Source organism: Triticum aestivum, chromosome 2B (genome assembly GCF_018294505.1).
Source record: "Triticum aestivum cultivar Chinese Spring chromosome 2B, IWGSC CS RefSeq v2.1, whole genome shotgun sequence".
NCBI lineage: Eukaryota > Viridiplantae > Streptophyta > Magnoliopsida > Poales > Poaceae > Triticum > Triticum aestivum.
Window position 1 is genome coordinate 19,222,373 of NC_057798.1, and position 24,856 is coordinate 19,247,228.

A 24,856-nucleotide genomic window follows, 5' to 3' on the forward strand; every position below is an offset into this window, starting at 1 on the left:
TACCACGCGGAACGGCTCGCGCGCGAGGTCTGTCCCTCGTCTCGCCCTGACCCAGCGCTTCCCTCACCCTCGCCCCTCCCCCAAATCATGCCGCCGAGCTAGCACCTCCTCCCAATCCCGCCGCTTCCCTTGTTCCCGAGGTTCCCCTGACCGACCCGTACACGACGATGAGCAACGCCGCCGCGCCGTTGTTCCTTTCCTCTTATTCCCTTTCACTCCTCCTTACATCCCGACCCTCCTTCCGCGCCGCCTGAAGGTTCTTGCCGCTGCGCCGCCGGCCATGGCTTCCGCCGCCATAGCCTGCCTCTGTCGTCGCATGTCTCCTACGCCGGCGTTCGGTCTCCACCAATGGTCACAGCGTACCCCCGCCCACACGCGCCCGCGGCGCCTCCTCATCCTCCCCATTACGCCCAGCGAGATCCTTGTCTGATATTTTACCTCCTGAATTTCCTTGTATTTACATGATATTCATCTCTGTATATGTGTGTTGTTTGTATTTGATGTAAATATTTGAGTAGTGCGATGAACAAATCCATTCGGTTCCAATCTCATAAACCAAACACCCAAATGTAACCATTCCATTCCTTTGAATTCCTTCTACCAAACGTAAGGACGGAACCGACCCATTCTAGTGGAATGGAACCATGACATTCCATTTCACTTCGTTCCCGAACCAAACACACCCTAAATATCCAACCACACAATCATTCGCAGCCATGCCATGCAGCAGCTCGAGCAGATCAATGGGTCAGCTCCTCTGTCCTCACGCTTCTCCTGTGCGGCCTCTTCGCCGTCCTCCGCCGCCGCTGTGCTCCTACTCCACCCGCACTCGCCATGCTCAAGATCAGCGACCCAGCCATCGCCCACCGCGCGCTCGTCGAGAACGCCGACGCCTTCTCGAACCGCCCACCCGCGCGCCTGCACATGGCCCTGGCCCGCCGGCGACGCGGCCAGCAGAACACGAACGTCAACACCGTGCCACACGGACCGCACTGGCGCACCCTCCGGTGCAACCTCACCGCCGAGACCCTCCACCCGTCGCGCCTGGACGGCCTCGCGCCGCTGCAGCGGGAGGCCGTCCAGGGCCTCATCGCAGCGCTGTCGTCCGCCCCCCGGGGAAGCCGGGAGGAGGTGACGGAGGTGCACCAGCACCTCTATGGCGCCGTGTTCTCGGTCGTCGTGCGCCTGTGCTTCGGTGACGCCGTAGACGAGGACCACGTGCGCGCTATGCGCCACGTCCTACAACACTTCCAGCTTGCCATTGGGCTGGTCAAGCCCTTCTCGGCCATGGGCTCAGTCATGGAGAAGCTCGTGGAGTGTGAAAGATGGCTTGAAGCGTATGCCTAGCAGGGACGCGTTGCGTGTTATATATAGCCAAAGGCTAGGGTTTACAGAATCCGGTAGTTGGTTTAGACTTGATCCTCAAGTTAGCTAACTACAAGATAAGGATCAAGGCTTTAAACCTAACTACCGGGATACAATTGTAACGCACGCAACACCGACCGTATATACGGTTTTATATACACAACCATATATACATACAATGTATTCTAACACACCCCCTCAATCATAACTTCACCAAGTTGAGATTGTTCTTGAACTCCTCTAACTTGCGCCATGATAAGGCTTTAGTGAAGCCATCTGCAACTTGATCATTAGTGGGAATGAACCGAATATTAAGAAGCTTCTTAGCTACTCTTTCTCTGACAAAGTGATAATCCACCTCAATGTGTTTTGTTCTAGCATGAAACACTGGATTTGCTGATAGATATGTAGCACCAATGTTATCACACCACAACCGTGCAACAGGAGAGTGATTAACACGTAGCTCATTCAACAAGGTTTGAACCCATATCAACTCTGCCGTGGCATTAGCCAATGCTTTGTACTCAGCTTCTGTACTTGATCTTGATACAGTAGCTTGTTTCCGTGCACTCCATGATATAAGATTTGGTCCAAAGAAAACAGCAAAGCCTCCTGTTGATCTCCTATCATCAGGACAACCTGCCCAATCAGCATCAGAGAATGCACTTACCAAAGTTGACATTGACCTTGTGACTTTCAACCCTGTACTCATAGTACCTCTTAAATATCTGAAGATTCTTTTCACTGCGGTCCAATGTGCAAAGGTGGGAGCATGCAAGAATTGACATACTTTATTGATAGGAAAAGATATATCAGGTCTTGTAAGTGTTAGATATTGCAAAGCACCTACAACACTTCTATAGTTTGTAGAATCTTCAGCACTTAAAGGCTCTCCTTCTTCCTTAGATAACTTTTCAGAAGTTGAGAGAGGCATATTTGACACTTTGAAATTCATCATACCTGCTCTTTTTATCACATCTGACACATACTTTTCTTGACTCAAGACTATGCCATCTTTAACTCTCTTTACTTCTATTCCCAAGAAGTAGTGCAAATCACCAAGATCTTTAAGAGCAAAGTCTCTCCTTAGATCTTCAAGCAATGCTTTGGTTGCATCCTGCGAAGAGCTTGCAACAATAATATCATCAACATATACTAGCATGAAAATGGTGATTTTGCCTTTTCTGTAGAAGAACAGTGATGTGTCAGCTTTGGATGGCTGAAAACCAAGTCTTTGAAGTTTCACACCCAACCTAGAGTACCATGCTCTAGGTGCTTGTTTCAAACCATATAAAGCCTTATCAAGCTTGCATACATAATGATACTTGTCCTTTACCTCATACCCAGGAGGTTGTCTCATGTACACTTCTTCCTCTAGAACGCCATGAAGAAACGCATTCTGCACATCCAATTGATGAAGACTCCAATTGTTTGATACTGCAATAGACAGAACAAGCCTAACAGTAGCTGCTTTCACAACAGGACTAAAGGTATCTTCATAATCTATACCATATCTTTGTTTGAACCCCTTTGCAACTAGTCTGGCCTTGTATCTGTCTATTTCTCCACTTGCTTTTCTTTTAATTCTATAGACCCATTTGCAATCAATTAAGTTTCTCCCCTTTGCTGGAGGACTAGATGCCATGTTCTATTTTTCATAAGAGCATTATATTCTTCATCCATTGCATTTTTCCAGTTTTTATTTTCCAATGCCTCTACCAAAGTATTTGGTTCTCCTGTAACAGCAAGACCAGCAAAACGACGTACTTTGTCATACCTGATCGTACCATCTGTACGTACTTTTGGTTTCAAAATACCATGCTGAGATCTTGTTCTTGGTGGTGACGCAGAAGGCAACTGCACAGAAGATCCGGAGCCCTGCACAGAGGATCCAGGACCTGATCCAGCCGCACCAGATCCAAGGTGGATCATGTCGCTGCCTCTAGCATCCGCTTCTGAGCCGGCCGCCGCAGATCCGAGGCGGGTGCTGTCGCCCGCCTGTGACGCGCCTGTTCGGCCCGCGTGCGATGCTCCTGATTGGCCCGCATCACCCAGCGAAGGGGACCGGACCACTTGGCGCGTGGAGAGCGGCGCCTCGCTGCTCGTGGGTCCACCCGACCCTGAGTGCGCTTCAACGCCTGTCCCCACGGGCCCGCGAGGGGACACGCGTCGTGGGGACGCTGGATCGGCCGCTCCCGAGGCTGATGCGGTGCGAGCCCCACCATCCGGCGCGGCAGGCGAGGAAGGATCTTCCTCGGGATCGCCGCTGGCAGGATCCGGCGCAGCACCTGAATCCACATCGTGTTCCACGCCTGTCTGTTGCATAAAATCACAGCCAAAAACAGGAGAATTTCCACCAAAATTTACAGCAGTATTTGTATGAAGATTAACCGAAGGATCAGCTGTCTGTTCGCCCCCATGATCAAGAGGTTCAGATGAAGCAGTTTCTGCAAGAAGAAGAACTTCAGAACGAAGAGGAACGCCGGCATTTGGATTTAGTGAGGCAAATGGAAAGATAGTTTCGTCAAAGATAACATCCCTAGAGATATAGACACGTCCTTCCTTGACATCTAGACACTTGAACCCTTTATGAAGATTGCTATAGCCAAGGAAAACACATTGTTTTGAACGAAACTCTAGTTTCTTGGCATGAAAAGGCCAGAGGTTTGGCCAGCACGCACAACCAAAGGTGCGTAGGGCATGATAGTTGGGTTTTTCATGAAACATTTTTTCCAAAGGAGTGTCAAGATTGATCACCTTGCTAGGAGTACGATTGATAAGATAGGTGGCAGCTAGAAAAGCCTCGTCCCAGAATTTTAAGGGCATGGAGGCATGAGCTAGAAGTGAGAGACCCACATCCACAATGTGCCTATGTTTTCTCTCGGCTGACCCATTCTGTTGATGGGCATGTGGGCACGAAACGTGATGTGTGATCCCTACTTGACGAAAAAAGGAATTTAGGCGCTCATACTCGCCGCCCCAATCCGTTTGCATGGTGATAATCTTGCGATCAAAAAGTCGTTCAACTAGTGCTTGAAATTCATGAAACACTTTGAAAACTTCTGATCTATGCTTGAGGATATATATCCATGTGAATTTGCTGAAATGATTGATGAAACTCACATAATAATTTTTCTTATTAATTGAATCTCGGGCAGGCCCCCATACATCAGAGAAAACTAACTCTAAAGGAGCTTTTGAAGTACTACTAGAATTTGGGTAGGGAAGTTGATGGCTCTTGCCTTGTTGGCAAGCATCACACACTCCCTCTTTATTCAATTCTTTGCTAGAAAAGGAAATTTGATTGTGTCTAAGAACATGTTGAACTATTGCCGAAGATGGATGTCCTAAACGATCGTGCCACCTTGATGAAGATATCTTGGTGGCGCCAAGTGCATGTCTGCCCGAGCTTATTGGAGCTGATGATAGGGGATAGAGCCCGTTTCTACACCTCCCGTGGAGGAGGGTTTTCCTCGTGGCCTTGTCCTTGACAAAGAAAAAATGAGGATGAGTTTCAAGAAACACATGGTTGTCATTGGCTAGACGATGAGCAGAGATCAAGTTTTTAGTGGCTTTGGGCACATGCAGAATATTTTTGATATGAAGATCACGAGTAAGGGTACGAACATATGCATGACCTATATGGGAAATCTTCATACCTGCACCGTTTGGCACGTTCACTTGATCATGTCCATTGTACTTGTCACGAACGGTGAGCTTGTCGAGCTCGCTGGTAATGTGGTCTGTTGCACCTGAGTCCACATACCAGTTTGTGTCCACCCCGTAGGAGGAGTTGGTGCTGACGGCTGCTGCAGTTTTCTCCTTGTTGAAGGAGACATGAAAGCGACGATAGCACTCCATGGCCGTGTGATTCGGCTTGGTGCAGATTTGGCAGAAGACCTCGGGAAGATCATTGCGGCCTCCTCCATTGCCGCGGCCGCCGCCACGACCACGTCCACCGCCTCCATTGCCACGCCCGCCTCCATTGCGGCCACCGTTGCCACCACGGCCACCACCGCGGTTGGATCCACTGCGTCCGCCGCGAGACACAGCGTTGGCAGAGGAGTGGGAGGACTGTCCTCCGCCTTCAAACATGGCCAGCCTGCTTTCAAAGCTGATTAGCTGTGAGTAGAGCTCGCTCACCTTGATTTGCTGTGTACGAGCGCAGATGGTGGAGACGAAGGACACATAGTCGTAGTCGAGTCCTGCCAGGATGTAGGACACCATGTCGTCGTCGGTGAGCGGCTTGCCCACCGATGCCATCTCATCACTGTGCGCCTTCATGCGCCCGATGTACTCGGACATCGTCGAGTTGCCCTTCTTGGTGGTGGAGAGGGCGATTCTGGTGTTGGCGACGTGCGCCTGAGTTTGGGAGATGAAGATCTCCCTGATGGCGACCCACGCTTCGGCCGCCGTGTCACAGTGCGCCACCTGAACCATGACTGGAGCTGAGATGGAGTTGAAGATGAAGCTCAGCACCTGGGAGTCTCGAGCTTTGTCGATGTCGTATGCAGGGTTGGGGACGTCCGTGGACTTGCCGTCCTTGTCGCGGAGCTTCTGCTCCGGCTGCTCCTGATCTGCATCGAGGTAGGAGACGAGCTGCGCCCCTCGGATGGCTGCCATGGCTTGCGCGCGCCATACCAGGAAGTTGGAGCGATGGAGTCGATCGGCTATGGGGATGAGGGCAGGCGCGGCGACAGCGGAGCTTGAGGAGGCCATGGCTGCGAGAGATGTGCTTTTAGAGGAGATAGGCTCTGAATACCATGAAAGATGGCTTGAAGCGTATGCCTAGCAGGGACGCGTTGCGTGTTATATATAGCCAAAGGCTAGGGTTTACAGAATCCGGTAGTTGGTTTAGACTTGATCCTCAAGTTAGCTAACTACAAGATAAGGATCAAGGCTTTAAACCTAACTACCGGGATACAATTGTAACGCACGCAACACCGACCATATATACGATTTTATATACACAACCGTATATACATACAATGTATTCTAACAGAGTGGAGGTGGCTGCGCAAGCTCTTCGCCATTGATGTCCGGCTTAGGGAGCTATTCCTCCCTCCCATCAAGGCATGGCCACGGGCGGTTCGGTCTCCTCGACCACGTGACGACAATGGCCGCTGTCCGTATGTCGAGTCACTCGTCGATCTCCGTGTCCCCAACGAGGACGGCGGCCGACGCGCTCTTAGGGACGACGAGATGGTGCGACTGATCTCGGAGTTCCTAGGCGCCGGCACGGGGACGGTGGTGGCAAGCCTCGAATGGGCCCTCGCCTACCTTGTCGACAAGCCGGAGATGCAGGAGAAGCTCCGTGGCGAGGTCGACTACGGCGAGGTCTCTCGTGCAGGTGCAGGCATGCCTTACCTGCATGCCGTCGTGCTGGAGACGCTACGCATGCATTCGCCGTTGCCGGTCATCCCGCGCCATGTCCATGCCGATGCCGTCGGGATGCTGGTCGGAGGAATGGTCGTGTCGCCGCCGGCCGGCGACTTTTACGTGAATTTCTCTGCGGGGGACATTGGCAGGGACAACAAGATATGGAAGGATCCCGACGAGTTCCTGCCAGAGCGGTTCCTGACCGGCGGCGACGAGGAGGGCGTCGGCCCATTGCCGGGGCCCAAGCAGATCAGGATGATGCCATTCGGCGCCGGGCATAGGTTCTGCCCTGGCGTGGGCATGGCCATGGTGAACATGAAGAGCTTCTTGGCCGCTCTCGTGCGCGAGTTCGAGTGGGGGGTGCCGACGGGCACCGGCACTATTGACCTCACGGAGATGGATTCCTTCTTCAAGGTGATGAAGAAGCCGCTTTCGGCGCGTGTCACGCGACGCACCAAATCGGTCTAAAGATCTCAACATCTTGACAATCTGCACGATATGTGTATAATAAAATAGTTGTGTTTCTACCGTTGTTGCAGCCGAGCCTAGAGCCACGGAAAGCTTCTACTTCTGCCATTTTCTGCCGGTTTCAACTGTCTTCGGCAGGGGAACCCCAGATCTATACACATTGCTATCTAGTTTTGGTGTGGTTAGGTCTCAATTGACTAAGACTTAACCAAGTCTAAGCCAAATGATATATAACATATAAGAAAGAAAAAAGAAAATATCAGAAAGAAAATTTTGCACGGATCACCATGTAAGATACCACGAATATAGCATGACTGAGATTTAGCAATCTCGATCTAGTTTTGGTCCCACAAATTGTCGGTTCACCAGTGTAAACTAACAAAGAATGCTACACTTACGGGTTGTTTGTGTGCGGAAGTAGTTACAGGCTGAATTGTAAAGCTACGGTTGGTTAGTGGTGGGCGCCTCAGGGAAATTCATTTGGGGGGGGGGGGGGGGGGGTAGATTAATAAGGCGCAGACACGTTAGCCCGTTACCGGTTGGATCCCAACGAGTTCTGACCGGAGCGGTTCCTGTCCGGCAAAGAGGGGGAGGGCGTCGGCCCTTTGCCAGGACCCAAGCAGATCAGGATGATGCCATCTGGCGCGGGGCATAGGTTCTGCCTGGGCGTGGGCATGACGATGGTGAACATGAAGTGCTTCTTGGCAGTTGGCACGAGTTCGAGTGGGCACCGCCGACAGGCACTGCCGCTGTTGACCTCACGGAGCTGGATTCACTCAAGGTGCTGAAGAAGCCGCATTCCACGCGTGTCACACGACGCACCAAATCCATCTAAAGATCTCGTAAAAATCTGCATGATCTGTGTAGAATAAAATTGTTGTGTTTCTACCGTTGTTGTAGCCAAGAGTAGGGGTGGATTAATGAGCTGCTCAGCTCGTTAAGCACGTACTCGTTAAACTTGTTAAGCTTAACAAGTAGGAAACCCTGCTCGGCTTTGTTCATTTGAAACTCGTTAAGATCGTGAATGCTCGCGAACATACTACAATGTGCTACGGTCTACAGGGTAAGAATGTACATGATTTTTACCAAGAGATGGTGACTACATGAGGAGGTGCACTAATTTCCTATCTTCTGTGAACTAGGTTGGATCGATTTGATTGGATAGATCGATTTAGATGCTACAAAAATGTTTATCTTATTCCTTAAGATCGTTAAACTTACTGAGATGAAATTAGTGGTTGGCTCTGTTAATTATGAAGCGAGCTACAAGCTTAACGAGACAAACTATCGAGCATTCTTTAAGCTACGAGTTTTGGTCCAGCCCTAGCCGAGACCTATACTGCAGAAAGCTTCTCCTTCCACTCTTTTATGTCGGTTTCTCTCGTCTTCGTCAGGGAACCCAGATCTATAGAAAATGCACTCTTGTTTCCCTTAATGTTCTGGTCTTGTGTCACATTTCGAGGTAGGAGATGGTGCCTCGGGCTTCTACCCCCGCCCTGGTGTGATATGACATGGTTGACACCGAGAAGTCTATGTGGTTTTGGTCCCACAAATCATCGGCTTCCGGTCGGGTGTGGTGTCAAGTTTGGTGTGGTCATTAGAGCATCTCCAATAGATGATCTAGATGCAAAAATAACTAACGAGACCGAGAAAACCACCTCCAAAAGATGATGTAGATATACGACACTTCTGATACGATTTTTGTACAACATTTTTGATCAGACCATCCATGAATAAATAAAAGCGCAGCAGGACCATTAGATTAACTATCGTACATAAACCATACCTAAATATCGTATGTGGAGTAGTTTTGTAATAATTGTTGAACCATGATACACATAGGGCACTTCTGATATGATTTTTGTATGATACTTCCGATCACATCATCCACGAAAGCGCGGCAGGACCATTAGAATGACGTAGATCATTCCATAAATTTTTTGACCATTTGAATGGACTATAGACATTCTTTTTTTCGAAAAGGAGGATTACCCCCTGCCTCTCTGACATCAAGTGACGCACATATCCATTTATTAAGATGGATAAAGTACCAAACTGCCAAAAACATCTCAAGTAGGCAAACAAAGACAAGATAAAAAACAAATAGCCACAACGGGCAAAAATAGGACATATATAATGTGTAAATAAACACCTATTTTTATTGCACCACCATGCCGGTTGTACGTCGCCCGTGACGTTCTCGGAAGGAAACTTGTGTTCACCAGCTGCATTCGTATTTTCCACCAACAGCCCGTGTGCTTGCTTGCTTAATTGTATATATGATTTGCCAATTGGAGTCCATCGCACGGTACAAAGTGAGAGCTCAAAGGGAAAGGAGAAATCGAAGGACGTACAGAATATTAGTTGAGTGAGCAGCTAGCTTCAGCTGAGCTGAGCACACTTGAGCCCGCACATTGACTTCACATTTCTTTGCCCTCCAGGATGCCTCGGCCGCTCCTGGCAGTCGCCGTCGCCGCCCTCGTGCTCGCGCTCGCCGGTGCTCATGGCTTCCGGATCGAGGAGGCGAGCGTGGACAGCATCCAGCTCGGCTTCAACAACGGGAGCCTCACCTCGGTGGACCTCGTCCGGTTCTACCTGGACCGGATCAGCCGCCTCAACCGGCTGCTGCACGCCGTCATCGAGGTCAACCCGGACGCGCTCCCGCAGGCGGCCCGCGCCGACGCGGAGCGCTGCTCCGGCCGCCACCGTCGAGCCATCGGCGCGCTGCACGGCGTGCCCGTCCTGCTCAAGGACAACATCGCCACGCGCGACGCGCTCAACACCACGGCTGGGTCATTCGCGCTTCTCGGCTCCGTGGTGAGGCGGGACGCCGGCGTGGTGCGCAGGCTGCGGCGCGCCGGCGCCGTGGTGCTGGGCAAGCCGGCAAGGCAAACATGGACGAGTGGGCCAACTTCCGCAGCTTCTCCGGTGGCGGCTGGAGCGCCCGCGGCGGCCGGGGCAGGGTAACTAAGCACACCTGAGCGCTCTTCTCATTTGACTCCATCCTTCTAGTAATTAATGCTCCCTTCGTTTAGAACCCCTACGTGCTGTCGGCGACGCCGTGTGGGTCAAGCACGGGGTCGGCGATCGCGGCAGCGACGAGCATGGCGGCGGTGACGCTGGGGACGGAGACGGACGGCTCGATACTCTGCCCGGCGTCGCTGAACTCGGTGGTGGGGATCAAGCCCACGGTGGGGTTGACCAGCCGGGCTGGGGTTATTCCCATCACACCACGCCAAGATACCGTCGGGTTAGTGTGATTAAAATATAGGACGCCGATAACTGCCACACGTGTGGCATATACGACATGCGCCACACACCGTGTGTGGTGTGAGCAGGAGGCAGCCCACACGGGTTGTGTGTGGGCGGACATTAGAATTGCACACACGTGTGGGCGCGGCTACTTCGTGCCACACGCCCAACAAATACTACTCATCTCCACCCCGTGCGTGTGGCACGAAGCAAAAATGCCCACACGTCCTGACGCAGCTACGTTAGGTACCCCGCGGGATGACGATTTAGTTGCCATCCTGGTTGGCAGATGTAGTCATCCGGGATGGCAAGTGTAGTTGTAAAAGCATGGCAACTCTATCTGTTTTGGTTAACTATAGTTGCCATGTCTAATTTATGGTAGTTGCCGCGTGTAATCAAACCGTAGTTGCCGTGTGTGATTAACTACTTGTCACATATGATCAAAACAGTAGTTGCCATGTGTGTTTACCTAGTTGCCACGTGTGGTCCAACCATAATTGCCATGTATTGTTAATCACAGTTGCCATGTGTGTTTATCTGGTTGCCACGTACGCGCAACTGCAGTTGCCGTGTAGCAAAGAATCACAGTTGCCATGTGTGTGTACCGAGTTGCCACGTTCGCGTAACTGCAGTTGCCATGTAGCAAAGAATCACAGTTGCCATGTGTGTGTACCGAGTTGCCACGTTCGCGTAACTGCAGTTGCCATGTAGCAAAGAATCACAGTTGCCATGTGTGTGTACCGAGTTGCCATGTTCGCGTAACTGCAGTTGCCATCCACAAGGTAGTAGTGTCGTGTGGGCGAAAAGCAGTTCGCCCACACCCGCATGACCTAGTTGGTGGCTGTATGGGCGAAAAGCAGTTCGCCCACACAATGCAGCTGGCAAACAGCATAGTGCGTGCGTGTGGGCAAACTCTCCAACGCCCACACACCAGCCCCGTCCTACGTGGCACACCAAATCCACCTTTTCGTGTCAAGATTCGTGCAAAAGACAATGAACGATGATCCAGGCGTGTGGGCGAATTGGGTAACACTCACACGTGTGGGCGTTAGTGTTTTCGAAAATATATTGTTCAACAATCGTTGGGTTGAAATAGTATCATACCTTGTGGATCGTATCAAAGCCTTGTGATCTTTTATTCCACCGATTTCATATTGCCAATATAATATACCGTACTTTTTTTCGAAAAGAGGGATTCCCCGGCCTCTGCATCAGAACGATGCATACGGCCATCTTATTATCAAAATAAAGTAGTACCAACATGGTTTCAAAGGTCTCCTAAAGTCATAGAAAAGCACATAAAGCTCACACAGAGCCAAAAAAGGCTAGAAACATCAACTAGCCAATAAAAGATGCCACAACCGGCTGGCTAAAACTAGATAGGGATACTAAATGCCTATCCTATTACATGACCGCCATCCAAACCGGTTGAAGATATCCCGAGCTACCATCTCCCAGCGGAAAGACCCAGTAACCAAATGCCCCCTGGCCTCTGTCTGGGTGAGTAGCGACCACGAACGGATCAGTGCCGTAGTTCGGAATAAGACCTGCAAAAAATGTATACATGCTATTCTGTTAAAGACCAAATCGTTTCTGCAATTTCAGATAGTCCACAGCAAAGCACAAACTCCAACCCGAATATGTCTCGCTAAGTCAGGCTCAATCCCATTAAGCCATGTCCCAAATAACTCATTAACAGAATTCGGGGGATTGATATTAAAAGCAATGTGGACCGTCTGCCAAAGTACCTTGGCCAGTGGGCAATCAAAAAAGAGGTGTTTGATATCTCATCCCGATCGCAGAAACTACACCTAGTAGGTCTTGTCCAATTACGCTTTATCAAGTTGTCCTTAGTTAAAATAACTTGTTTATGGACAAACCACATAAACACTTTTATTTTCAAAGGAACTTTGACATCCCAAACATACTTGGACGTAGGAATGGAGTTCGAATTAATAACATCAATATACATTGATTTAACCGTGAATGCTCCAGACTTAGTCAACTTCCAGCGTAATTCATCGGGTTGTTGAGAAAGCTGGACTTCCATCAGTCTCCTAACTAGACGGAGCCATTCTTCCCAACGATTGCCCGCTAGCGCTCGTCGGAACTGGATATTAAGGGGGTAGATTGAAAGACCGATGCAACGGACACCTCACGTCGTTGAACAATGCGGTACAGAGAAGGGTATTGGATGGCCAAGGGTGTGTCACCGAGCCAAGTATCCTCCCAGAAACGTGTACTCGTGTCGTTTCCAATAACAAACTTTGTCCTATTAAACAATGCCTGCTTGACCTTCATGAGACCTTTCCAGAAGGGCGAGTCGGTCGGCCGTACTGTAACCTGAGACAAAGTTTTTGTCTGGAGGTACTTGCCGCGAAGGATTTGAGCCCACATAGCATCATTCTCCGAAGAGAGTTTCCACAGCCACTTGCTAAGAAGGCATTTATTCTTAATTTCGAGATTCTCAATACCTAGACCCCCTTGGTCTTTCGGTCTACAGATGATATCCCATTTAGCAAGCCGATATTTTCTTTTAAGCTCATCACCCTGCCAAAAGAAACGCGATCGATAGAAGTCCAGTCTCTTCCTAACACCAACTGGTACCTCAAAGAACGATAGAAGAAACATTGGCATACTCGTGAGCACCGAATTAATTAGGATTAATCGGCCTCCGTATGACATGAGCTTGCCCTTCCAGTAGCTCATTTTCCTCTCAAATCAGTCCTTGATGCACTTCCATTCTCTGTTTGTCAGCCTACAATGGTGGATAGGAATCCCCAAGTAAGAGAAGGGTAGCTCTCCCAACTCACATCCAAACAATTGCCTATAAGCATCCTGTTCATCTTTGACCCTGCCAAAACAGAACAGCTCGCTCTTATAAAAGTTGATCTTTAACCCGGTCAATTGTTCGAATAGGCATAACACAAGCTTCATATTTCTCGCCTTGTCCAAGTCATGCTCCATAAAGATGATTGTATCATCAGCGTACTGAAGGATAGAGACACCTCCATCAATAAGATGAGGTACCAATCCACCTACTTGACCATTTTCCTTAGCCCTTCCTATCAAAATTGCTAACATGTCCACCATAATGTTAAACAAGATAGGGGACATCGGATCTCCTTGTCTTAGGCCTTTATTTGTCTGGAAATAGTGACCTATGTCATCATTAACTCTAATTCCCACACTACCTTTTTGCGTAAATGATTCACTCCTGTCGGCGCCAGGCTTCATCAAAACCTTTCATACACAATGACTGTTGGAGAAATGGCCAGTTGACCTTATCATACACTTTCTCGAAATCCACCTTAAAATCACTCCATCTAATTTTTTGGAATGGATTTCATGGAGCATTTCATGCAGGACTACCACCCCTTCAAGGATATTTCTGTCTGGCATGAAAGCGGTTTGGGACTGTTGCACCACAGAATGCACAATCTGTGTGAGTCTGTTAGTCCCGACCTTGGTGAAAATTTTGAAACTAACATTGAGGAGACAGATCGGCCTGAATTGCTCAATTCTCACCGCGTTCGTCTTCTTAGGAAGCAGTGTGATAGTCCCAAAATTCAAGTGGAATAATTGAAGCTGTCCAGAGAACAGATCATGGAACATAGGTAATAAATCCCCCTTAATAATGTGCCAGCACTTTTTATAGAACTCTGCCGGGAATCCATCCGGTCCGGGAGCCTTATTATTTTTCATCTGTGCAATAGCATCAAACACCTCCTTCTCCGAGAACGGGGCAACCAGAATCTCATTATCGGCAGCCGATAGCTGAGGTACATCCTCAGTTCTGGACTCATCAAGGGACACACTATTATCCTCTGGAGGTCCAAATAACTGCTTATAATAGTCGGTAATATATGTTTTTAGGTTATCCTGACCTAAAATAGTGCCCTCGTCTTGCTCAAGCTGAAAGATACGCTTCTTTCTGTGTTTGCCATTAGCTATCAAATGGAAGAACTGAGTATTCGCGTCCCCCTGGACCACTTTGCAGACTTTAGCACGCAAAAGCCCACTTCAGTTCTTCTTCGCGGAGTAGTTCTTTTAACCTCTTCTCCGCCTCATTTTTAACCTGAAGCTCTGCTGGTGATAAAATATTGGATTCGGCCTGTATGTCCAGGTCCTGTATAAGAGTAAGGAGTCTATCCTTTTCAATCTTATACTCACCACTGAGGTGCTTAGCCCAACCCCGTAAGAAGCTTCTCAAATGCCTAATCTTATTCTGCCAATGCTCAATAGCAGTTTTGCCTCCTACACCTTTAACCCATTCCCTGGCAATCAAGTCCAAGAACCCCTCACGTTCAAACCATGACATCTCGAAGGAGAAGGTGTTCTTGTTACCCACGTGGTTCGGCTCCCCTGAGTCCACGAACAATGGGGTATGATCAGATATTCCCCTCGAAAGAGCTTGCACCGTAACCAGAGGGAACTTTTGTTCCCACTCCACGCTCGCAAGAACTCGATCAAGTTTTTCATAGGTTGGGTTTGGCAGAGCATTAGCCCATGTAAACTTTCGACCAGAAAGCTCTATCTCTCTCAGATCCAAGCTTTCAATAATGGTGTTGAACATGAAGGACCATCTGCCATCAAAGTTATCATTGTTCTTCTCCTCTCTCCTCCTGATGATATTGAAATCACCTCCAACTAAAATTGACAGTTGTTCTGACCCATAGATTCGAACAAGGTCCGCCAGAAACTCCGCTTTAAGCTCGGGCTGTGCGGCACCATATACCGCCACCAAAGCCCAGTTAAGACCATCTATCCTGGACCTAACTCGAAACTTCACTTCGAAGTCGCCCATCACTACACTTGGGACTTCAAGCGAATCGCATCTCACACCTAGTAAGATACCACCCGATCTTCCTCGTGGAGGGAGGCAATGCCAATCAAAATCAATACCACCCACAAGAGAGGAGAGAAACTGTGGTGCGAAGTTATCTCTACCCGTCTCTGATAGAGCAACAAAATCTAACTTCTGCTCTAAAGCTGCCTCAGCCAGAAATCTTCTTTTAGCCAAGTCCTTTAGACCTCTGCTATTCCAAAAAATTCCTCTCATAATTCATCATGGAATTTTTTGGTGGTTCGAATCCTAGCACTCCTACGAACTGCGGAATCGGGATAGATCTTCCGTTTCCACTTACGCTTAGGTTTACTAAGCTCAGTCACCCGGTCCTCATGACCGGGTTCACAAATATTACTAGCATCATTCTCTAGGGGTACATCATCTTCCTCAGCGTCATGATTGGGGGGTGCTAGATCCGCACACAGATTATCAAGCACTCTAACCCCTAACGCATCAATCTCATCATCATTCATTAGTTTAACTGCTGCAAGATTACGAATAGTCTCTAAAGCACGTTCCGCCTCCAAATCTAATATATCATTCACCGAATTGGTAATCTCACTATCCGTAGCACCTAGTGAAACTCCTAATTGGTTTGCATTATTTATAATGTCCTTATTAGAAAAATGCAATAAGGAATTAGATAAGTTGACGGACATACCAGAAGATAAAGCAGCCTCCTGAAGCTTGGCCGCCCTCATAGCGCACCGCTGCTGCATATCGTCCACCTCAGGGATGTCGAGGATGCGAGCACTCAATCCGTCTCCCCTCGGAGATAGGGTCCAGGATCCCACCAAACGCGACCACCTCCTCCCTAGTAAAACCTGGCACCGAAACCCTGAAAGGTGGTGCCAAAGTTACCAGAGAGGGCGTCTGCGGGCTCCCGATCCCCTTAGACGGGTGCCCCACACCAGGTAGTGGGGAAGAGGGGATAATGGGGGCCTCCTGCCTGCACCCTCCTCCCACCACAGCCGCCGGCTCAGACGACAGAGCCATCGGCGAGGTGGTCCTCCTGACCATCGGTGTAGAGGGAGGAGACAGGGCCTCCTGCCCCGGCGTCCCCCTACTAGTTGCTCTTTTATTCGTGCAAATGATTGTCATCTCTCTTTATTTTGATTTCCCCGCATATTCACTTTATTATTCTTGATCATCATAAAGCAGTGTATATGTTGGTATACATCACAAGCAAACCTAAACACCGATATTTTGTTTTTTTATAAGGGACATGTTGTTTTCTATCGACATATTACCCTTAAATGATTTCTTGCTTTAGATTTTTTTTTCTTATTCTTGTATATACAACATTCTTTTGCTTTATTTTTACGATACGCAGCTCAAACTCATGGCCGTTGTTTTATTTGCACTGATTTGTCAAAGAAATTTACGCCATGTTAAACAAATGGAATTGACATTTATCAACAACAGGCCGATTTGCCACACGGTGGCTGATGCAGTCCACGTGCTGGACGCCATCGTCGGCTATGATGCCCGGGACGCTACTCCAACGATGGAAGCTTCCAAGTACATCCCTCATGGTGGATACATGCAGTTCTTGAAAAAAGGTGGCCTTGGTGGGAAGAGGATCGGTGTTCCTAGTGGCTTCTTCAACTTCCCAAATGGGACTGTGCAACAGATGGCCTACGCGCAACACCTCAACACAATGAGGTACTTCCTCTGTCTGGGTTTATAAGGCTATTTATCTTATGTCTGTCTAACTTATTGAAAAAAAATCAGTACTTACAGTATTACATCGATTTGACTAGATCTATCATGAATTATATATCCATATTGTATTTGCATGAAATCATATATGCATTTTTTTTAAAAGGGCACCCTTAAATAATTGCGAGCGATGACTTGATAAATGAGTCTTGTGACCCCATAGGAATAAAGTACAAACTATCTAATTTTATTATGTTTATATTTTTCAAGGAAGTGAAATACTTTGGCCTCTTCATTGTGAGAGGCACAATGCCCCTAGTTATTGGTTAGTTTGTTTCGGGGAAATAAAAACATGTACCATCTAGGTGTCATATCACATCAACTTGTATATTTTTGTTTTGTTTGAAGGAAACAAGGAGCAGTTGTGATTGAGAACCTTGACATAGAGAATTTAAGTGTCCTATTGGATTCCCAAAACAATGGCCAACAGATCGCATTACCAGCAGAGTTCAAGTTAAGCCTCAACTCCTATCTGTCAAACTTATTATATTCCCCAGTTCGGTCGCTTGCAGAGATCATAGCTTTCAACAATGCACATCCTGTTGAGGTCAGCTCGATTTAGAGTTAATTATTATTCTTCATGTATTTGTTTCTCATTATGATGCATATTTCCTTTGCAGTTACAAAACAAGTGCAACTTAACTTGTGATAATTCCATGCGTTGTAGGAAAACATGAAGGAAAATGGTCAAACCGTATTCCTGGTGGCTGAGAACACAACGGGCATCGGTGCCTCGGAGCGAGAGGCGATCAGTCAGTTAAACAAGCTGTCCGCCAATGGGTTGAAGAAGTTGATGAGGGAGCACGAGTTAGACGCCATCGTGACACCTAATAATGCAGTATCGTCAGTGCTCGCCATTGATGGCATGCCGGCCATCACCGTGCCGGCTGGGTACGGCAAGCTGGGGGTGCCGTTTGGTCTCTGCTTTGGCGGGTTGAGAGGGTACGAGCCGAGGCTGATCGAGATGGCGTATGCCTTCGAGCAGGTTACCATGGTCAGAAAGACGCCCACGTTCTTGCCATAGAACTGACAATGCGGAGAGGTCGTGTTGGGACTTGTTTATTTTCGTGCCACAGTGTTTATGCACGTCTATGGTGTAAATCATTTTGGCACTTCGTTATTACTGTTGGATAGACCGTCTTCATCTTTGTATTTGCCTTCCGCCTTCATCAAAAGCACAAGAAGAGGATGAGCACACCAAAAGCCCAGACCAAGTGATACTACCAGCCTCAATTTTCATAGGATTCCAGCGCTTATGTTATGGAGGATCTTTTGAAACAATGATGCAGCATATGAATGAAAGGTGCTAAAAAGACAAAAAGAACTGAGTGGATCCAACAGAGTCGTGGAGCACGCGCAGCTGGCGGCCCCCAATTTTCATAGGATTCCCGCCGCTCATGAAGCATCTTTCCAAACGATGATGCAGCATATGGAAAGCGCCAAACAGACAAAAACTGAGTGGATCACGTGCAGCTGGTCATACTTTACTTATTTAAAAGCAACGAGCACTAGCCATCGCCAGGCCACCAACCACACCGACACCGTCTAGTCCAGGGCTCAGCTAAGCAAGCATGGCTTGGCTGCGAGTGCAGGCTGTTGCCGTCGTCCTAGCTCTGCTAACGGCCGCCGGCGTCACGCACAGCTTCGAGTTCCATGAGACCACCGTGGATGCCATCCAGCTCGGCTTCCGCAACGGCAGCCTCACCTCGGCCGCCCTCGTCCGGTTCTACCTGGACCAGATCCGCCTCCTCAACCCGCTGCTGCACGCCGTCATCGAGGTCAACCCGGATGCGCTCTGGCAGGGTGCACGCGCCGATGCCGAGCGCCGTCGTGGCATGGCCACAGGCGCGTTGCATGGGGTCCCCGTCCTGCTCAAGGACAACATCGCCACCCACGACGCTCTCAACACCACGGCCGGCTCGCTGGCGCTCCTCGGCTCCGTGGTGAAGCGCGACGCCGGCGTGGCGGCTAGGCTGCGGCGCGCTGGCGCCGTGGTGCTCGGCAAGGCCAGCCTCTCCGAGTGGGCCAACTTCCGCAATGTCAAAAACGGGTGGAGCGCGCGCGGCGGCCAGACGCGCAACCCATACGTGTTGTCGTCCGACCCGTGCGGGTCGAGCTCCGGGTCGGGCGTGGCCGCGGCAGCGAACATGGCGGCCGTGACACTGGGCACCGAGACCGATGGCTCCATACTCTGCCCGTCATCGTTCAACTCCGTGGTCGGCATCAAGCCCACCGTCGGGCTCACCAGCCGCGCCGGCGTCGTCCCCATCACCCCTAGACAAGACAGTGTCGGGTACTTCTCCTATTTATTCGTTTTGTCCCCATCACGATCATTGAAATTTAGGTAGCACAAAAATATTGGACCTCACTCACTCAGTATAAAATTTCAATTAAATTTACTCAACTTAAATTTAGTTTGCATTTAATTTTAGTTTGATCGGGTATTTTGAGATTTTGAAAAAAATGCTGGAAAATTGAAATGTTCAGCATGCTATTTGCAATGTTGCAGACCGATGTGCCGGACAGTGTCGGATGCAGTCCACGTGCTGGACGCCATCGTCGGCTACGACAAGCTCGATGCCACGGCCACTCGAGCAGCATCCAAGTACATCCCTCATGGCGGATATCTGCAGTTCCTGAAGAAGGATGGGCTGAGAGGGAAGAGGATCGGCGTCCCCAATGAATTGTTTTTGTTTCAAGGATTTGGAGAGAAGCAGATGAGGGTGTACAAACAGCACCTCGCCACAATGAGGTTATCATCATACTTCAAATCTCCCTGACTAGTGTAAATTATAGTACATGGCATCGCATTGGTTATAAATTACGTCGTAACCTCGCAAATGAAAAATTAATTTTGTTGTAGGAAACACGGAGCCATGGTGATCGAGAACCTTGACATCGCCACCGACAGTCAAGATATTGTTTCCAATGAGTGGACTGCGATGCTGACAGAGTTCGAGTTGAGCATAAACGAGTACTTGGCGGACTTGTCCTACTCTCCGGTCCATTCTCTTGCGGACATCATAGCTTTCAACAAAGCACATCCTATAGAGGCAAGCATACAAAAAAAAAACTCATTCCAGATTTCAACTCTTAAGTCTTCTTGTCATAGATTCAAACAGTGTGGAATCATGTTGCAGAGGACATTAGGCAATAAAACTCTAAAAAGGAGATGGTTGCTAATGGCATTTATTCTATATATACTTTCTTAGATATTTCATTTACATTTTGTACAGGAGAGGCTAAAAGATTTCGGGCAACAAAACCTTATCTTAGCCCAAAATACAAACGGCATTGACCGTCTGGAAAGAGCTCGGATCCGCTGGCTGAAGAAGCTCTCCGTGAATGGGTTGGAGAAGCTGATGAAGGAGCATCAACTGGACGCGATCGTTGCACCCGAGCACTATGCTTCCAACCATCTCGCCATTGGCGGCCACCCTGGCATCGTTGTGCCGGCTGGGTACAACGAGAAGGGTGTCCCTTTTGGCATATGCTTTGGCGGGCTGCAGGGATATGAGCCGAGGCTGATCGAGATAGCCTATGCTTTCGAGCAGGCTACTAAAGTGAGAAGGCCACCCATGTTCAAGCCTTAGCTAGGTGGCATAACTTTCTTGAGTAGCGACAATGTGAGGCTCCATGGCCCAAAAAGTCTCCACTTGCACTGTTCTCTCTTGGTGTAAAAGAATAAATCTGAAATGTGTGGTTCTAAAGGTGGAGAATTTCTTTTGTATGTATTTTTCGATCTTGTTCTGTATATGTTGTTGACACATAGTATGTTAGTTATGAAACTAAAATTCCATAAACGAGTACTTTTGCAGTACCACTCTGAAATGTTGCGGTGGGCTATTGATATCCGCCAAGGTGATCAAACTGGCATATGCCTTCGAGCATACTACCAAAGTGAGAAGGCCGTCAATGTTCAAGCCTTAGCTAGCCAGGCGGCACAATCTAAGAGAACTACATATAACTTTGTGGGTAGCGGCAATGTAACACTCTATGTCGCAAAGAGGTTTCACTTGCATTTCTTGCCGTACAATGCCAAAATCAAGTGTATTGCCATGAAATCGCCACAACAGTTGGAGACACTGCATTTAGTAAGATTTTACATTTTCCTGGTATATTTCGTTGAACATAAGTGGCATACAATTAGACTTACGTAAGCGAGTTCATTTACAGTACCCCGAAATGGACATAAATCATCTATTTTAATCATTATAATTTCTCTATATAACATTATCCCAGAAACTGTTCAAAAAGTAGGATTTCATCCTCTTAACAGATGAAGCTACACTGTTTCTGACAAAGAATATGAGAGGAAAAATAATACAAAGAAAGAAAGCAACACAAACAATACATAACGACACCGGAGCTGTTCCAGTGAACGAAGGGATGGCTCGCCTCTCGCCTGGGACGGGCGCTCGCGACCCCTCGTCGCCGCCCGGCAACTGCTCGCCGCCTCGCCCACGCGGAGCCCCTCCTGATGCCCCTCTCCTCCTCGGGTCCCTCTCCTGGCTGCTCTCCGGCGACGCTTCCTCAACCCTCTCCCTCCCGTGGCGCGTTCCCGGCGCGCCGTCCGCCGCCGCCCCGGCGTCGGCCGTGGCGGCTCCTCCCTCGAGCGCGTCTGCTAGGCTCCTCCCCCGCAACGACGACTACGACGCACTGCTGCGAGGTCTTTGGCTGGGGAAACCCGGCCACGTCGTCTTCAAAAAACCAGGTGCGGCGTTCCTCGATTCAGTCATGCTCAATTTCCACACCATGGTTGCATCTCCACTTGCCCGTCTGTCCCCGGCAGCCGCTTGCCGTTTTTGGATCACCCCGGTAGTACCCTCCCCCCGGATCAACGTTTTCTTCGTCAAAAACGCCCTCAATTTCCTCCTTACGGACGCCCCCGACTGCTTTGCCGTCGCTGCCGACGGCCCGGGATGCTTCTGCTCCATGGCTGCATCCTCGGACGTTGCTAGCTTCATCGTCGCCTCCGCGAGTCTTCGTCTCGGCCGTACCGAGCTTGCCCTCCACCGTAGCAGGGCCGAGGCGCGTGCTGCCGCTGAGCGCGCTCGCGCGCGCATGCTCGCCGCTTCCCCCGTGGTTCCCCCGCATGCCCAGGTTCCCTGCGCGGATCCCGCATGGATGCATGCCTCGGTTCCCGTGATCTCTCCCCTCCTGCTGTGCGCCCCAAATCCCGCCCCAGCCCCCGCGCGCGTGGCTGACCTCGCCCCATCCCCCACGCGGGCCCACGTCCCCCCGGGCGGCGCGCTGACCCGCGGATGGGACGCAAACGGCGCGCCCATACCTCCCTCTCCTGCCCGGTCCCCTCGCGCCTCGCCCCGACCCCCCTCGCCCCCCCCCCCCTTTCTTCGACCTGTCACAGGGAGCTGAGAAAACCGCCACTCCGCCCTCCCCTGCCGCGCGAATCCGGCTGCCAAGCAATGAGCTCAGCCGCGCGGCGCCTCCATCCCCTGTTTCTCCGGCACCCACTTTTGCTAGCGGCGCTCCCAGTCCGCCCCGCTCCTATAAGGAGGCTCTCCTTTCCCCGGCTTCCTCACCTCCTTCCCGTCGGCGCATCCTCGCTTTCCTCCCTTCCCCCATCAAGAAGCTGTGCCACAAGTGCTACTCGTCGCACCACCTCGTCCGCCAACAGACACTTTCGGAGATACATGTAGTGCACCTTTATAGCCACCCGGTTACGTTGTGACGTTTGGTACACCCAAAGCATTCCTACGGTATCCGGGAGTTGCGCAATCTCATGGTCTAAGGAAAAGATACTTGACATTAGAAAAGCTTTAGCATACGAACTACACGATCTCTATGCTAGGCTTAGGATTGGGTCTTGTCCATCACATCATTCTCCTAATGATGTGATCCCGTTATCAGTGACATCCAATGTCCATGGTCAGGAAACCGTAACCATCTATTGATCAACGAGCTAGTCAACTAGAGGCTTACTAGGGACATGGTGTTGTCCATGTATCCACACATGTATCTGAGTTTCCTATCAATACAATTATAGCATGGATAATAAACGATTATCATGAACAAGGAAATATAATAATAACTAATTTATTATTGCCTCTAGGGCATATTTCCAACATCCACCGGCATAAATTCTCATATATGCCAAAAAATCGCAAATATTTACCGAAATTTTTTGCGATATGGAGACATCACCACCTCCTGTTCTTCCCCTGGAGTCTGTTTCTGGCTCCAGAGAAGGGGATTCTTCGTCATCATCATCTGTAACCCTTCTTCATACAATTTCATGATGCTCACATCCATGTGTGAATAATTCTTCTATAGCCATAAGGAGGTAGATGACTATTCGATGAGATTTTTTATGTAATCGATGTCAGATTTGTTACGGCTTGATGCCTATTATCCACTTTGTTTTGGGATTGATCTTGCTATGACTCTCCTATGCTTAATATTTGTCACTAGGGCCCGAGTACCATGATTTCATATCTGAAATCTCTATGTTTTGATGAATATATTTGTGTACTTGATCTTATCTGCAAGTTGTATGCACCTGTTACGTTCTGAACCCTAGACCCCAAAGTGACAACAATTTGAATATTAACTGGCTTGACTTTAACTTGAGGATTACATGCGTTGTAATTACTCTTAGTTCTCATTAGAACCCCGTTGCACGGGAGGGTATGACAAAAGATATTATGCAAGTTTTTATTGCAAACACGTATGACTATATATGGAATGGATGCCTACATATGATTGATAAATTGGAGCTAGTTTGTTGTCGCTCTAGGTTATGACCATTGCATATTGAATCTCATCTGAACAACCCATCGCTTACAACATGCCTACGGTTTTACTGCTATTGTTTCTGTTACATTCACTACTGTCACGCCATGGTATACTACCCTGCAAACTTGTTACTATTTCAGCTACTGCTACTATACCATTACTGCTATCAGCGGCGGAGGACGAAAACAAATTAAGGTAGGGCGCACTTTGATGGAAAACCATAGTCCATCCACATTAACATGAAAATGCCACCAAAATCACTGTATTGTAGATGAGAAATGTCTAACAACTCCCGGATGCCCCTACACCCTCAGGAACAGTAAATTCATAAAGAATTGAAAAAAAACTCAAAAAAATCTGAAACTTTCAGGGATCAAGATTATCAAAGGTTTGATGTTCCTGCAAAATTTCAGCAACAAATAACCTTCGTGGAGCCCTCACAATGAAAAACAAAATCACTGCTAAAAAATGTACACAAACTTTGAACAATGATTTTGTTTTTTTATTTGAGTGCTCTTGAAATGTTATTTTTAGCTAAAACTTTGCAAGATCATCGAAAGTTTCATGATGTTTGATGTCCCAAAGTTTCATATTTTTTTTATTTTTTTTAAATTTATTTTGAATTTACTGTTCATAGAGGGTGTAGGGGCACCCGGGTGCTGAAAATCCTATCCCATTGTTGATTGTCAAACTATTCTCTATAAATACCACTAAATTTTTTAAAAATATTCCTGAACTAACCCCTTTCCCTTCCTGCCTATTTTCACCGGCAAGTCAGCACAAACGCCGCCTCACCCGCCGAGGCTTCCTCACCGGAGACCACCTCCTTTGCTTGGCTCCGGTCACGTGCCATGGTGCTAGCCTTGTAACGCAAAGTCGATTTAGAGGATACGGCAAAATGGTTTTGACACATTTTTACGGTATGGCATGTGTGGAGCCCGCGTGTCAGGAGTTACATTTACCATAGGGTCCTTAAAAGGTAGCATAAAACCCAATATTTTAAATAGCACGCTATTTCGCCGTTATAACGCGGTTATAGCATATTTGAAAGGGAGACGTTACGTT

General features: G+C 48.7%; 1 protein-coding gene and 3 pseudogenes across 1 annotated transcript; 3 read left to right on the plus strand and 1 right to left on the minus strand.

The window, feature by feature from the left end:
- Positions 1-568: 568 nt before the first annotated feature.
- On the plus strand, positions 569-7,212 carry LOC123040031 (cytochrome P450 89A2-like; annotated as a pseudogene).
- Positions 5,472-5,610, minus strand: LOC123047868 (uncharacterized; annotated as a pseudogene).
- Positions 7,213-9,630: 2,418 nt separating the features above from the next.
- On the plus strand, positions 9,631-18,265 carry LOC123040033 (probable amidase At4g34880; annotated as a pseudogene).
- Positions 18,266-18,513: 248 nt separating this feature from the next.
- On the plus strand, positions 18,514-20,838 carry LOC123040032 (probable amidase At4g34880). The gene is made up of 4 exons (XM_044462988.1): positions 18,514-19,328; positions 19,545-19,787; positions 19,899-20,088; positions 20,272-20,838. The coding sequence occupies exons 1-4, from the start codon at positions 18,607-18,609 to the stop codon at positions 20,626-20,628; spliced, it is 1,512 nt and encodes a 503-aa protein (XP_044318923.1). The 5' UTR covers positions 18,514-18,606; the 3' UTR covers positions 20,629-20,838.
- The last annotated feature ends 4,018 nt before the right edge of the window (positions 20,839-24,856 follow it).

Coding starts and splice junctions, on each gene's coding strand:
- LOC123040032 (XM_044462988.1), top strand. CDS start 18,607: ATGGCTTGGCTGCGAGTGCAGGCTGTTGCCGTCGTCCTAGCTCTGCTA. Junction 19,788..19,898: donor CAGCACCTCGCCACAATGAG/GTTATCATCATA, acceptor ATTTTGTTGTAG/GAAACACGGAGCCATGGTGA. Junction 20,089..20,271: donor ACAAAGCACATCCTATAGAG/GCAAGCATACAA, acceptor CATTTTGTACAG/GAGAGGCTAAAAGATTTCGG.